We start from the raw sequence: 16,153 nt of genomic DNA on the forward strand, positions 1-16,153 counted from the left end.
ACAGTAGTTTGAAATCGTTATGCATTGGATATCTGGCTACAGACTGACCAGTTAGGTGAGGGACATCTAAAACCACCTGTATAAGGCTGAAGTCCCAGCAAAATCAGGCTGAAGTCTCAGTTCACTGTTGCAAGACGACATGCTTGAGAAATGGCCAATCTGGGCAGGGGCAGCCACTTCAAGAAGGACATTTTTATAACTCCCCCTCCTTTCTCTTTGATTTTCTTGACTTTTGTTTCTTTTTTTTTCTGTAAATATGTGCATCTGAGTATCACTGAAGTCATTGTGGGTCAAATCTGACGAGCTGAACCTCAGCAGTTAATGTCAGGTATTTGATACCTGTTGGATGCTTCCAGCAAGAAAGTAATTTTTCTGCCTGGGGTCTCTTGTTGAACTGCTGTCCTCCAGCCTACTGACTCTCCATCTGCATCCTGACATTGCATCTTTCCTCAGTTTTAGCTCTCACCCTGATCAATGTGTTTGCTAATCATGGTGAAAAGCTCTATACCACATGCCAGACTTTAAGAGGAATAAAGTGCACACTGTCTGGAGACTTGTTTCTCCAACTTCTAAAAGCCTTTTTCCCCCCCTTTTTTTCTTTTTTCTTCTTCTTTTTTCTGATCTTGGAAAAAGAAGCAAATCACGTAGAATCTTAGTTAAGCACAATAATACCAATTTTATTGTTTCAGATCCATTGATTCAGATTCATCTTAGATCCAGATGCATCAATATTGCCTTTGGATATCATAGCTGTCATAAGTATTACAAAGAATTCTGTGGGTCTAATGCGAAGAATATGCAGTAAATCACTATTTCTCTTAGCAACCACTACACTCATAGTAACCACATTGATTTCCTGTACTATTTCTAAGGACAGAATATTCTAAAACCAGTTCAGATGGGAGAACTTATATAGATAGACATTCAAAGTGAAAGTAATTGCTACTGGAAATGCAATTTATAGTGAATTGCTATGTATATATCTCTGCTTACAAAAATTTAAATGCATCTCTCTGGAGTGAAGGTAAAAAAACCCAACCATATATAAGTGTTGTTTATAAGCCTTTAAAAGCATTTCTTACTGCTGTAATTTCTTGAAGATGAACCTTCTAAATGACCATGGATCCAACAAAGCATGGAAATTTATAGCTCCTTTATATGATATTCAGTGTCTTTTCTGTTGTGTTTTTTGAGTCTATGGGATGCAAGATAGTCTCTCATTTTTCAACAGGATTAACTATATTAACTATTTAACTACATATGAGGAAACACTCTATTTCATAATGTGGTCAAATCTGTTCAAGACTCGTACATTGTAAAATTACACCATCACTGTTGGCTCTAGTGTCCCCACAGTTCTGCTTTAGTTTCCCTTTATTCTCTAGCGCTCATTAATGTCGTCTTTATGAAGAAAATGGAAACCAAACACCAGCATTTGTGTTAATAAAAAGTTTTAATTATGTTGTTCCAAAAATACTTACAAATATATTCTTACATTTATATTCAGTTGTGTAAGGTGAAACCAGTACATTGTAGTCTGTGAAGGTAGTCTTCTGTGTACATATATATGTGTGTGTGTGTATATATATATATGTATGTATATATAAATCAACAGTGTTTCAAAGGAGGAAAGAAGAAAATGTCACATGACAAGGAAGCTAAGACAGTCACAGGACCTTATTTCACTCTGCAAATGGTACAGTATATGATGTCAATCTTCTCTTCAGGTTTAGCATACAATTGGAGTATAGTGAATTCCTGAAGTAGAGAGAAATACAAATACCAGTCCTGGATCATCCAAATCACTTCAGAGTACTATTCAGTGTGAAATATTCTTTGTACTTGTTAGTGTGTAAGGAAATGATTTTTTCTATACATATTGAAGGTGCAGTTGTTAGATACATACACTTTTTGCTCTGGAATTAAATAAAGAGACACAATCTGACACTGCTTCTGCTGCTGTTGTTTTCCTCCCCTCTATTTGCTTTCTTCCTTAAAAGGGATTGAAATTGTCACATGAAATTGACAAGGAAGGTTTTTCCGTAGAGAAAAGAGAAGTGTACAGATACTTTTTAGAAGAGGTTTGAGACTGAAGTGTGAAAGATCCAGACAGACATGCAGGTCAATAGGAGACATAGCAAATCTCCAAACTGAATTCAGATTTCATATACTCCTTTTGTAATTGGTAAGGAAAACCTGCCACAGTCCAGAGAACTGAACTATAGCTGCCTGGTATTTGGATTTGGACATTCCTGGATTTGTTTCCTTCTCCCATACAGGTGTAAAACCACCAACCCCTGTAAAGACTAAATTTAGGAAGAACAGAAAACCAGCCTCCTGACATTGCATCCGAAATCTCATTACACTGCCTGTGCAGGTTAGAATGATAATTGCTGTTATAATTCTGAGGCAGCAACACACATTAAAAAGTATATTTTTAAAATCATATATTTGTGTAACAAAGCAGTCTTTTATTGTGCAAACTTCATTTTTATGCTAGAATTCTCTTGCTGTAATAAATGCTTCTAGAAATAACAAGGCAATAGTTTTCTGAGAGTAACTTCAATGTTTCATGACCTCACCTGTGAAGTTCCAGCCAAGTTTCTTTTACAAGTTTCATAATTTTAGGGACTACTTTCCACAATGTCATAAACTATCTTTAAATATCTGGAAAGGGATGTTGACTTGGAGGAAAACCTCTGACACTGCAGCTGTTTCTTAATTATTTTGAGCAGGAATCCTTTGCTGGCCTTTTCATCAAAAGAGGCCTGTAACTTCTCAGAGGAGGGTCTATTTTTCTGGGGCTTTTCATTCAAACCAGCCTTCCAACAGTGTGTGGAAGGCTAAAGGTCGATTATATCATGCTAGAGGTATCACTGCAGTTATGTTTTTGGTAGTAAAATGATACCAATATTTCTGATTTGAATCCAGCTCATTGATTCAGCCTGAGGCAAATACTTTGAATGACAGAAACAAACCCTGTAAAAGTCACTATGTGCTTGTTATGGATGACATTTCATGGAGATAGATCTCATTAAAATCTGTTCTATAACTCTATAGTCTTCTTCATTTGCTAGGTACACAAACCAAAAATAGATCTTTATGCAGCACTATCAATACTCCTCACAAAGCTATAGAAAAGGTGAAGGTCATGCATATCCTATCATACAGTTTTATATCATGCTACATTGGGGATAATTTACAAATGTATTCTGTTAGACTTCTATAGGCATAGAGAAATTTCAGAGCATTTGCAAAGTGTATGCAAGGTGACTTTAGGTTCATATCTCAAAATGAACTAACTTAATGAGAGAAAACTGAAGTATTGAACAGACTGTGGTGGTGAGCTAGATGATTATCTTCACATGTGGAAACATCTGGAAATAGGTGCTGAATGTTTGAAGCATGGATGCTACATACTGCTCAAAGATCTTTTCATGTGTTACCTACATAAACATGAGGTAGGTTTTGTCCAATAGCCTAGAAAATTGGTAAGAATATTAAAAAAAGAAAGACCAGTAAACCAATGTAAGTTTACTGTAGAACAATAAACGCAAATACTTCTTACTCTATACCAAATGGACTTTCTGGAATAAAATTGAGTCTGCTGCAGTTCAAGTCTAAACATGGGTGCAGGCTAAATTTTAATTAAAAAAAAAAAAAAGAGGTGAAAGGATAATATTCCCTTCTCATGTTACTTGCATACAGTTACGTGCAGTTACAAATTGATTTTACACAACACCGGTAGGTTTATTAGGAACTCTTGTTTTCAGATGCTATATTGCAACATATTCTAGGCATACCTGAAAATAGATGAAAGAATAAAATACTTCTAATAAAAATATACAATTCTACAGCTTACAGCACTGGCTGAACTAAGCAAAACTATTAAATTTCAAAATAGCTTTTATTTTACTCTGTAAAATAGTAAATGCTATTGACAGCTTTTTGGTATTTAATAAGAAGGTTTATGAAATTGAAAGTGTAAGCACAACACTCAGCCAGTGTATGTCAGAAAAATATCATTGGAATAAAGCCAGGAAATCAGTCCCCTATGGTATGACTGGATTTATTAAATGCAGCATGATTTCAAATTTGAATTGGAAGTCTTTTCATCTAGATTCGCAGCTGTGCAAGCAAATGTAAAATGCTTCAAAATACATTGTCATTTATTTTCAAAGACAGTGGCTTTCTTTTGCTCTTAGGTGTAGCATGTCAGGCCACTGCCCTCACAGATGTGAAAGGCTTCCCAGTCCAGTCTTTTATTTTTACCTTATGCTATAGAATTAGTATGGAGTTGTTTTAGTGACCAAAACTGTCCAAAATTTCCCCTTCCCTGCTGTTGATCACTGTGGTACAGAGATAAATATTTGCACCCGGGACATTTGAAGCAGTGACATAGAAGAGAGCCAGGCTGTACATGTTGGCATAATGCCCCACCATGCAAGCGAATTAGCATGTCCTACTTCGAAATCTGGATTATATTTTAATTTTTTAAAACCTTACTTTGGAATTTATCTCATATTTATAAATAAGCAGTCTTTTCTTTTGGGAAGTCTTCTTTGCTTTTGCTTTTTCAACTCATTCAGAGTTCTGCTAAATGCTATGGGAGAGAAAGGGCAGAATGGAGGAGAATCAATTAGACAAAAAACTAATTAAGCCTCATGGGAAGCCTAATAAATACACTTAGTGTGGTGCAGCAGGATTTCACAACCAAGCACTCTAAGAATTAATGTATAGAAGAACAGCAGTCCACATTATCAAACTCAATATGGCTAATTGGCTAGCAACCATGTAAACATACAGTGACTTTTTACATTTGATTTTCAAATTAGAATACCATTTCATACAATTTAAGGCACTTGTATATGTAATACACAACTTTAACATCTTCCTGTTGCCGGAACAGAGAGATTTCTCTGAACAATTTTTCCTGCGCTCGTAGGCCTTGCTTGCCATGGAAGTGACAAGCTGTATTGTTAATACTTATAGACTGTGTGAAAATATGCGATGTTTATACTTGTTAGCTGTGTGTCTAATTATAAGGTTTGAGAACATAATATGTTTATAGTAAGAAAGCCTTGAGAAACTAGAGATAAAAGTACACCTGCGGATTTAGGAAAGCCCCTAAAAGCAGATTAATTAGAAAAGGCTTTGCATGCCAAGAATGATTTCAGGTAGCGTGAACAGAACATCAGGTCCAATGACCTGGAGACATTAGATGCATGCACAGACTGAGCTATCCAGTCGTCTTGTTGTGAGCATGTACCCTGAAGAAACTAAACTGTATAAAAGTTAACTGATTTAAATAATAAATTGGACATTGCTTTGATCACATTGATCAGTTGCCGTGTCTCTGTACCTCCTCATCGATATTTTCCACCCTGCTTTCTTGCAACTATAGCATTCTGAAAGTGATTTCTACATTTTTATGCAACTTCAAAACTTAATGAAAGCTTCTTTTGCTTTTAAATGAGTACATTTAAAAGTCACTCGTCTTTAAGGTCACTTGTGCAATGGAAACAGAATAAGCACAGAGATTTTAGAAGACCAGTAAACTTACTCATAACTATGCTCACAAAAAGCTTTTAGATTTGAAACAAGTATTAGTCAAACCTGAAATATAAGCAAGCTAGGCACTGTCCATGTCACAGGTCAAATCAAAGGAAATTAATCTTTTCCAGAGCATAATTTTTTTACAGTTATTGCAAGTCTTGCATGAACAATCTTTATTATAAAGGTATTTTTACAAATTTAATCAAAAGGGCCCCACTCCAAAGCCAAAACAACTGTTATGGTGCACTTTTGATATACAGATGGAAATTAATTAATTTTCATCAGACTCTATGGATATTTTGTTTTGTAGCATTACTGTGAAATGGATTTGAGTCAAAAATAGAAAACAGGAAATGATGAATGAGGGAAGCATTTTCCATGGGCGCTTCTGGAAAAAAATTAATTCCACTAGCTGTATTTGCCTATTTTTATGCCAAATATAGCATGAGAATAGAACACAGCCTGTTTTTCTTAAAAAGCCTTTTTTTTTTTTCCTTTTGGAAGAATTGATGGCTCCTTCCTCCTTTTTGTTTTAATCTTTTTATTAAAGCCTTTTTTCCAAAATGTGCTGCTGTAGCAACACCTGATGAAGGTCCCTGCTCAGTTGGAAAGTATTGCAGCAGTAGATTTTTTTCCTCTCTTCATGCTTAAAACAGAAAGGACAGGTTCTTCATGTCATATAGTAACACCAATGTATGTAGTTAGCAGAGCGCCTCTTGGCATATTGCTGATTCCTGGAGTCACAATGATGCACATCACAACAGGAAACAGCAGAAGAACATTATTTCAAGTAAATAAATGCCTACTAATTTGTCACAGCACTATATCATTACAGAAGCTAAATAAAATTTTTTCCTTTACTCTTTGTCACACAGCACAAATAGACTATTGACTTATATAAGTAAGTCCTGTTTATACAAAATAATGATGTCCTCATACCTGTACAAATAAAATAAACTGTAAGAGGCCAGAAACTTGTTCTTCCACAGTAGACGTTCTTTCTTTTCTGTCATACAAGATCTTACCACTCTGCAATGGTTTATTTTAGTCAAAAACATTTCTTACCTAAAAAAATGGAGATTTTATCTTCTTTCACAGTGAGAGAACAGAGAATACTAATTTCTCTCTCATCTTACCATTTAGGCAATTTCCACAGATTACAGGAAATGAAAGTTTGCCCTGCATGTGGCAATGTGACTCTTCAAAATAGCAGTTTCACCCTTAAACAACACTCCCCAAGGAGGTCTATACCTAGTTTTCACTTCCAGGAGATATTTTGAAAATCTGAAAGGGGCTGGAGGTGCAAAGAAGTGGTTAACACAAGTAATACCTCAAGCCAAGTTCACCAAGATTTCAAAGTGCTAAGGCAAAGATCTTCCAGAGTTGTAGACACATGAAAGAGCTGCTGATTACAATTGCCTCTCCAAAATAGAGGCCTTCTCATCAGATTGTTTGAGTGAGTTCCTATAAGTCTGACATTTTCGCAACTGTTTTAACTGATGTAGAGTTTCTGGTTCCTTTTGTAATACTAAAAATGTTATTATCAGCTAATGCATGTGTCCATTTTCTTTCAATGGATGTACTATTCTGAAATCTTGACATCCTAATTTCAAAGACATTTATCAGCACAAATAAACAGAAGTGTATTTTAGAATTTATTGAAAAAAACACCTGCTCTTGCAGAAACATACCATAAAATCAGCACTTGTGAACAAACATGTTAGTTTGTTGACTAAACCCCCAAAGGAGGTCAACACTAACCAACTGAAACTGAAAAGCAATTCTCCAGCAGTTTCTCTTCTCTTAGAGCAATTCCTCCTCAAAAAAAAAAAAAAGATCTGCAATTTTTATCATTCTGTCTCATTGGTTATAGAATTGTTCTCTATAACCAAAAAAAAAAAAAAAAGGAAAAATGCAAAAATCAACCTTCACCCCAGTAAACTTGGGGTTTTAAATGCTTCATGTTTTAGCATCCTTTTTAACACTTAGATTTTACAATATTATCAGGATTTAATATACTTGATAACTTACATACCTATGAAAGACTGTTTTATTCAAGTCACAAACAATAACATTTGCCCAGAAATTAATCACTTTTAAAAAATAATGGGTTTTTTGTCTGGTTTATTTGAGGTTGTTTGGTTTGGGGTTTTTTTAGGTTCACAGATTTTTATTGCTCTTCTGCACTGCTCAGCTGGGTAAGTCAAACTAAGGCAGTATGGAAATACTTGAAAATTAAATGATGAAGTATAGAAAGCAAAATTACTGAATACAGGTTGCCCTCTAGAAAAAAGTTAGGAATAGTCAGACAGCAAATGAAAACTTTTCCCTTAATTTTTCATTTTTTAATCACATGTACTAATCCTAATCTATCACAGTTTGCAAGCTCTTTATTAAGTAAAGCAAACTTTTAACATAAAGCCTTATATTAAAACCTCCAAGTTAACCCATCTAATAACTAATATCTATCTACAAACTAAAGGGGAAGCAAGGAGTTACATGATTTTTTAAAAGAAGTAACAATTTATTGTGGCTTTTATTGGGCAATGCATTTCTGATCTTAAATGAAAGAAGAATCTTAGCTGAGAAATCAAAGCCAAACATGCATTTCATGCAGGATGCAAGAGTGTGCAAACGTTACTCCATTCTGTAACTGAAAGCCAGAGAGAGAGAATGACCATGCTACAGTCAAAGATATGGCTGAAATTTCTGAAGAAAAATGAGAGTTTTTTCTTATACATTTTAAGTATCAAAAGCAGTTGAGTGCAAAAGGTCACATCAGTAGTCTGATGGTCTTGCCAGATTTCCGGACAGGTTGTAGGGTCTCCATGCAACAGCAGCTACACTGATATTGCTAATTAAGCTGCTCAGCCTGAAGCTAGCCAACATTTGATTTTTTCCCCGGAGAGGTCAGAAGGATTTCTCCCACCCATTCTTTCTAACTAGGTATCACCTAGGCTATTACTAAAAGGAAAAAAGAAAAATGGCAGGTGCTAAATCCAAGTTACCAATAAAATAAGGACATTTACATATTAAAAAGAGGTTATTTTGTAATACAGAAACCTGCTTGTTTGGCTGTTTTCTCTTTTCCTTTCATTTGTGGATCAGAGATGGAAAGGGGAAAATCAAGGTCAAGTCACTTGTTTAAGAGACTGGAAAGAGTGAGGGAAGCTAGTTGCATGTTAGGAAGACAGTTGTTCATGTTTCAAAACATTCTATTCAAGTATTTTTCCTCAAAAACCTTCCCAAGTAGATGTTTGAGAACAATGTGGTGCTTGCACAAAGAACTCAATTATGGTAGCAAGCTTGACAAGAAATTACAGAAGGTGGGTTTAGGATGCTTCGCAGCCACGTGGTGCCTCAACAGAATTTGCATCTCAGACAGGAATCAAATGAGCCTCATGCTGAGTATGGAACTGCCCTGGTTAAACTTTTTGGAATAGTGGCAGCTAGGCAATCAGGAGGTCTATGAAACATAAAATCACCTGCTTTTGAATAACCTCCTGAAGCAGGCTTGTACTCCCCAAACCCATTAAGACCACTGGGGAAAATGTTACCGACCTTCTTCTTTAAAGTAAACCAGGAGAAAAAGGATTCACCCGAGAAAGTGCGCTCAACAGGGTTCCCTGATTCACTTTTGCAAGCTGCCTTAACAGTAGTTTCACCTACTGGTAAAAAAACAAAACAACAAAACCCCATCCTACCTTCTATTTCAGCTTACCTAACATCAGCTGGAGTCTATGAAATATTTCTTGCCATGCTGGCTTCTCCTTTTGTGCCAAGTTCCTGATCTTTTACCTTCTCTCTGAGAAGCTAACCAGACTCAGTCTCTTCTCTATGCCCCTTTTTACCATCTCTCCATTGTTCTCATGGCTCTTCTCTTCTACCAAGCACTGGGTTTAAGTAGCAAGGTCTTGTAAAGGGGGGCAGGGCAGAATGGCAGGGGTAGCTTCTGCGAGAAAACACCAGAAGAGAGCCACTGGTCTCTCCCCTCCAGGGACCTAGTGCTGCTCAGCAAGTGCAGTGCATGTGGCTGGCTCCTGCTTTTCTCTCATGACTGCCCTGCAGTCCAGCAGATGAGCAAGGCTCCACCACAGAGCTGTAGCAGGCAGTCTGATGAGGCTGGTACTGGATTTACCAAAGGCATTGAGATTGGCATGTGGAGCTGAGAGCAGGAGCATCCTTCCCTGTGTACAGCTTCTAATTGCACATCCTTGGCTAAGCATCCCATATTCCACAACTGCCCTTGTCAGTGTGGGCCCAGAACAGCATAGAGGGCAAGGACGTGGAGCCTGCCAGAGGGTGCTGCAGTGACTGACGTGTCCAGCATGGACAGTGCTGCACCTGTGTTTCACTGTGTTTTGTGCAGGAAGGTTGACACTGCTTGGTTTATTGGGTATGTTTGCACTTCATTGCTTGCCCAGCACAGCCACAACAAGATTGGCTCCTCAGCACCCAAACACACGCATACTGCCTGCAGTAGTAATGTTCTCTGGTGTATGTTTTTTGGGAAGGACTTGGTGGCAGTGATCCAGAGAGCAGGGTGTCAGTGAACTTCCCAAAGAGGCTATGATGGCACACAGGGTGTTTTCCCACGAGCTGTTACAGCACGTGCTGCTGCCTGCCTTGGGGCTGCATACCTGCATCCTGACAGCAGAGCATTCACTGGGAATCTGTCCAATCCTACCTTCTGTCTCCCTTCTGCTTGGAAGTCCCATGGGTGGTGAGGCACTGGCACAGGCTGTCCAGAGAAGCCGTGGCTGCCCCATCCCTGAAAGTGTTCAAGGCCAGGTTGGATGGCATCCTGCTCTAGTGGAAGATGTTCCTACCTGTGGCAAGGAGGTTGGAACTAGACAATCTTTACAGGTCCTTCCAACCCAAACCAGTCTATGATTCTATGACTCTATATTGCCCCTCCCCCTACCCAGTCCCTCAAGGCCTCTGTGCCTAGAACACCAGATCAGCCACTCTGTGACATCAGCCCTAGGGCCTGCAGGCACTGTGCTGGTGGCTGCACTGGAGGCAATGAGCCCTCGTTCCTTGCAGCTGAGACATGCCACTGGCAGCGATGAATTTGCTCTGCCTCCTTGTCCTGCTGGCTATGTGCAAGCCCATGCTTGGCACATGGGATACCTGCAGGTAAGGGGCCTCAGGCTCTGGGGGGGAGCTTGGGCAACCCTTACTGGGTTTTTCTGTCCCCTTTGGCCATATCACAGCTTTCTGAACCCCATGTGGGAGCTTCAGTTCCTCGACAGCGCCCAGATTGCTGGCATAACTTGTCTGTGGGACTCAAACAGAAATGGGCAGACAGACACGTGCCCTGCTGGCCATGCAAACAATGCCATGTGGGGGGGAAAGTCAGATGACCTTCAGCCTGAGCAGCAGCAAGGCATTGAGCACAACAGCAATGGCTTTCTTCTTACAGAGGGACCTGCGGGCTCTGGCCCATGGCTGCTTCCTACAGCCCCATGACTTATGACTATGGCCCCACGGCTTCTGATGACAGCACATTGAGTGTTGTGGGTGGCATGGGTGTCCAGCCAGGGGCCTGGCCTGGCATTGTCAGCATCCAGGATACCCAGAAAGCAGGCACAGGGCATATCTGTGGAGGGTCCCTCATCAGCACACAGTGGGTCCTCACAGCCGCCCACTGCTTCATCAGCACCAGGTAAGGAGGACTAGGGAACAGGATATCCCCACAACACTAGCAGGTGCCCAGTTGGCAGCACTACATGCTACTCCCATCCCATTTCCTTGCAGTATACCCAGTGCCTGGGCATTGCAGAGCCCAGCTGAGACACTGCTCAGGGAGAAGGCTGCACTCCTGCTACTGCTTCCTAGCAGCCTCCAGCTCAACACTGCCAGAGCCTATGGCATGCTAGAGCAGTCACACCCTCTGTAGCACTGCTTTGCTCTCCTGTCTTGGGAAGCAGAAGGCAGGGAACTGCTGGGCTGCTGCAGCACATGGCTATGCTCTCTCTCATCCCTTTCTCCATCTGCCTCCCAGGAACATCAGCATGTGGCGTGTGGTGATCGGGGCCACCCGGTTGACTCAGCTGGGCCCTGAGGTGCAATTGCGCCAGATTAAGCAGCTACAAGTTCATGAACACTATACTCCTGGTGAGGAGAGGAATGATATTGCCTTGCTGGAATTGGACCAGCCAGTCCGATGCAGCCACTACATACAGCTGGGCTGTGTGCCTGACACCACACTGAGAGTGTCAGAGCTGAAAACGTGCTACATTGCTGGCTGGGGTTCCACCACTGCAAGAGGTGGGTTCCCAAAAATGACATGCACCCTGAGGGCAAGGTTGGAACACCAGGGAGATGGGCTGGGGTTCCCAGCTGCAGAGGCCAAAGCCAGAATCAGGCTGCAGGATGTGTGCCTCTGGAGAGATGGTCCTGGTCCACTCCTCAAAGCCAGACAGAAGGGGGACAGCATGACAACATGGTGTCCCCCTTAGGGAACCCTAGGGAAGCCCTAGGGAAGGGCTTCACCCCCAGATAAGGAAGTGAAGGGAACAGGAGCTACTGGGTGCTCATTCCTGTCTGTGCTCATAGATCAAAGACCAAGCGATGTCCTGCAGGAGTCCAAGGTCCACCTCATCGATGTCCAGCTCTGTAACAGCAGCTGGTGGTACATGGGGGCCATCCACACCCACAACTTGTGTGCTGGTTACCCACAGGGCACCATGGACACCTGCCAGGTAGGAGCCACTCAGCCCCCAGCAGCATGGACAGCCCCATCACCACTGCTCGGACACAGCCCAGCATCTGCTTTGCCTGGCCAGTCACTGCCCCAGCCCCGGGTCCCCACCGCTGATAGGGCTTCCCTCCCCTTCCCCATCTGCAGGCCTTTGCCCAGTGCCCCAAGGCTGGCACTCTGCCCAGAAAGCCCATCTAGTGCTCTTGGCAGCCCAGACATGCAGATGCTGACCCTGGAACGTCCATCCTCTGTAAATCCAGGATCCCTGTGCAGAGATGAGAGAGAGCCCACAACCTGCTCCCAGACAAAGTTCTATAGGCTCCAGCACCTGAGCAGAGCTTTTCTCTGCCAGGAATACAGCTCTGGCAGGGGCTATGAGAGAGAAGGAGACAGCCCTAGTGCTGCCAGCAGCCACCTGACACCAACTTAACTGTCTCTGCTCCACTGCAGGGTGACAGCGGTGGTCCCCTGGTGTGCAAAGATGACAATGCTGCCTACTTCTGGCTCGTTGGCTTGGCCAGCTGGGGAAAAGGCTGTGCAAGAGCAAACCAGCCTGGAGTCTACACCTCCACTCAGTATTTCTACGACTGGATCCTGGTCCAGATAGACCTGCAAGCAGATAAAAGGGCATGGAGTCATTTTGTGACTGTCTCAAACCCCTCTCAGAAGCCAACACCAATACCAACACCAATACCAACACCAACACCATCAGGCTGGTTTAGCTCCTTCCCACTCCCACTGCAGCAGGTGGTGGAATTTTTTACTCAGGTGCACAAGTTCCTAGAGGCCCTAAGGAGAAAACTGGCTAGAGAAGCAGGATGAACAGGATCCAGTGCAAGCTGCAGTGGACCATGACCATTTCCTTCTGGGACAGTGCCTGCTGATCCAAAGGCAGCCTCAGTGCCAAAGGCCTGCTCTGTCCTGCCCATGCTCCTCCTCTGCATGCATGCAAGTCCTGAAGTTAACTTAGCTGTGGAAATAAAGTTTCCTAGTTTCACAGTTAACCATGTTTTCAGCCCTATTCAGTATCCCATGCAAGGCAAGGATTTTCACAGAGGGTACCTGCAAAATGAGGCTGTGGCAGACACATCAGGCACAACAGGAAGGAATCACTCCAAAGGACTGAAACTGTGCTTGGTCAGAGAGGAAGACGAGGGTGCAGTGGAAGAATGGAACACAGGTCACAGAGCAGTGGGGGGCTTACAGATCTTGGGAACAGCAGTTGGAAGTGTAAAGTGTTTTAGGCTGCTTACCAGTGGGATCCCTCTGTCTGAGTCTGTACAGTGCAGCAGGGAACTTGAAACTGGACTCATGACCCAGAAGACATGATTCTAGAAAGACCCAAGCTTTGCACCAAGGACTGGGTACGGAGCTTGATATCCAGCCACAAATAGTACAGGGATGTATTTAAATTAATTTCTATACTGTTATTTGAGGAATCTGTAAACAGTGCTTATGAATCTAGGGATTGAAGGTGTGTTTACATTTCACTAGAAAACATCCAGTCTGGATCACCTGGAAAAACAGAAAAGGACTGGACTGTGTTCATGTTCATGTTCATGTGGTGGTTATGGATACCTGGGTGCTAGTAAAGGCGTTGCTCTGTTGATGTCAACCTGGTTTGTAGCAACTGTGTAAATCTCTGTGTATGTGTGTTGGTGTGTGTTGGCTCCTTGTAATGCACACATGCATCGACACACAGAGATGGCAAAAGAAGTAGTCACATCCATCAGGCTGGATGAGTGTGAGTGTCCACCTGATTCAGCTCTACCAGACCCAAATGCAGAAATCTCCTGTATCCAAAGTCTACTGGATCTGGCTGATCTGCAAGAGAATGGGGAAGGCAGTCCAAAGCAACTCAGCAGCAGAGGTCATGGTGCAGACAGAGAGGCAGCACTGGCTAGGCTGTGAAAGCTCTGGGGAGGGTAGTTTGATGCCTCCTCCTCCAGCTTCAAATTGCACATCTTTGGACTTATGTGCAGAGCAAACTTGATACAAAATTTTTGGTGCACCTCATGGATTTTGTATCAAGTTTGCTCTGTATATAAGCAAAAATGTTGGGGATATTTGGTTTGGTTTGGTTTGGTTTGATTTAGGCAGTTCATTTTAAGGTTATTTTCTTTTTTTTTTTCCTTTTATCTGGTACATCAGTTCTCTCTCTCTTAGAGAAAACCAATGCAAACAACTCCATTGCTTACTCATGTTCTTTCATATCTTTTCAGTTCTCTCTTTTTTAACTCTTGTCTAATTTAATTGTGCTCAAAGACAGAATAGGAAACTTCAGCACTGGAGAAACATGGGCTAAAATGAAATAGCTCTCATTCATTCACGATGATGTGCTGGTTTTGGCAGGGGTAGAGTTAATTCTCTCCACAGTGGCTGGTGGGGGCTGTGTTTTGGATTTGTGCTGAACATGGGCAATACAGAGACATTTTTGTTATGGCTGATCAGTGCTTACACAGAGCCAAGGCCTTTTCTGCTTTTTGATACTGCCATGGTGGTGAAGAGGCTGAGGGTGCATGGGAGGTTGGGAGGAGACACAGTTGGGACAGGTGACCCAAAATGTCTAAAGGAATATTCCAGACCATATGACATCATGCTCTGTGTATAAGGGGAGGGAAAGAAGGAAGAGGGTGGTGTGTGCATGCAGAGTGATGGCTATTAGCTACCCGTCGTAGAGCTCTCAGCTGTGAACCTATGGCATTGCAGAGCAAAATGAGAGAGTTGGAAGTCAGGACTTTCCAGGATGGAGAGTTGATGGCACAAGAAATAACTACCACTCAGCAGAGGGGTGCTATGAGCTGCAGTGCACTGTAGAATGGCTGGAGGCATGTATTGCTAACAAATGAAGTCATAAATATGGGAAAAGAAAGGTTCCTGTTCTCACTATGAAATCTTCATAGGATCACAAAGAATGGGATGAAAATATCTGGAGTGAGTCCTCGGACTCTGAGTTTGAGACAGATTTAACAGATTTGGAAGTGGTACAAGTGCAACTCCTCATACAGGTGGAGAGGCAGTGGAATGTGTCAGGTGGAGGGGTACAGATCACATGCACTTATAGCCCAAAAGAGTTAAGGGAACTTTCAGAGCTCTGTCGGCAAAGAAGTGGGGAAAGAATGCTGGTATGGATTTTGAGAGCTTGGGATGATGGTGCTGCACCCGTCCACTTCTTAATGGGTGAAAAAGATCTATTATGCCCTATAGCCAGTGATGATCAGATACAACAGATGCTCAGTTATGAAATATCGGGGGTCCTGGTGGGCAGGATATTGCTGTGCCTACTGTGTACCAATGGTTGTGTGCAGCAATTTTAACAGCATATGCAGATACTGCCAAACTACTGTCATCCCTCAGAAATTGGTGTACAATGAAAGACGGTATTAGTTTACTGCGTCAGATGGGGGTGGCTCATGTGTTGATTACAGGATCTAGTCTGGATGGGGCAACAGTAATGACAAGTATAAAAATGCATCTTTTGAGAAGGGCAGCACCTGTTTCACTTAAACACTTGATTGTACCAGAAGTCATGAGAGGTACATGGTAGCCATAGGCGCCCTAGCAAATACCTTGAGAAACATGGGGGGTGTAGTTTTGGAACCAGCTGTGCCAGTGATGGATGAAAATAAGCTGGGAAAACCAGAAAAGAGCTACCTTAGGGGTGACAGGGAAACAAACTGGTGTCCCACAATCAGAAATAGAGGGAACTGCAACATCAGAAATATTTCACCATCACCAAGTTAGTACCTATACAAAGAAATTATTCCCCCTCCACCCCACTGCCACCTTACCTGAAGGCACTGCCTGGCAAATGCCAAAACAGGAGAAATGAGAGTTTTGCTGCCAGTGTAGTCTCTTAATGTAAGGGGAACTGATGCCTCTGTGTTGCTT

The 16,153-nt window shown here is 41.9% G+C and overlaps 1 protein-coding gene across 1 annotated transcript; it reads left to right on the plus strand.

Annotated features, from left to right (window-relative positions):
• Nucleotides 1-10,554: 10,554 nt before the first annotated feature.
• On the plus strand, nt 10,555-13,232 carry LOC116780811 (acrosin-like). Its single transcript, XM_032676152.1, has 5 exons — nt 10,555-10,695; nt 10,982-11,224; nt 11,564-11,829; nt 12,118-12,263; nt 12,713-13,232. The coding sequence occupies exons 1-5, from the start codon at nt 10,610-10,612 to the stop codon at nt 13,082-13,084; spliced, it is 1,113 nt and encodes a 370-aa protein (XP_032532043.1). The 5' UTR covers nt 10,555-10,609; the 3' UTR covers nt 13,085-13,232.
• The last annotated feature ends 2,921 nt before the right edge of the window (nt 13,233-16,153 follow it).

This window comes from Chiroxiphia lanceolata, chromosome Z (genome assembly GCF_009829145.1).
Source record: "Chiroxiphia lanceolata isolate bChiLan1 chromosome Z, bChiLan1.pri, whole genome shotgun sequence".
Taxonomy (NCBI): domain Eukaryota; kingdom Metazoa; phylum Chordata; class Aves; order Passeriformes; family Pipridae; genus Chiroxiphia; species Chiroxiphia lanceolata.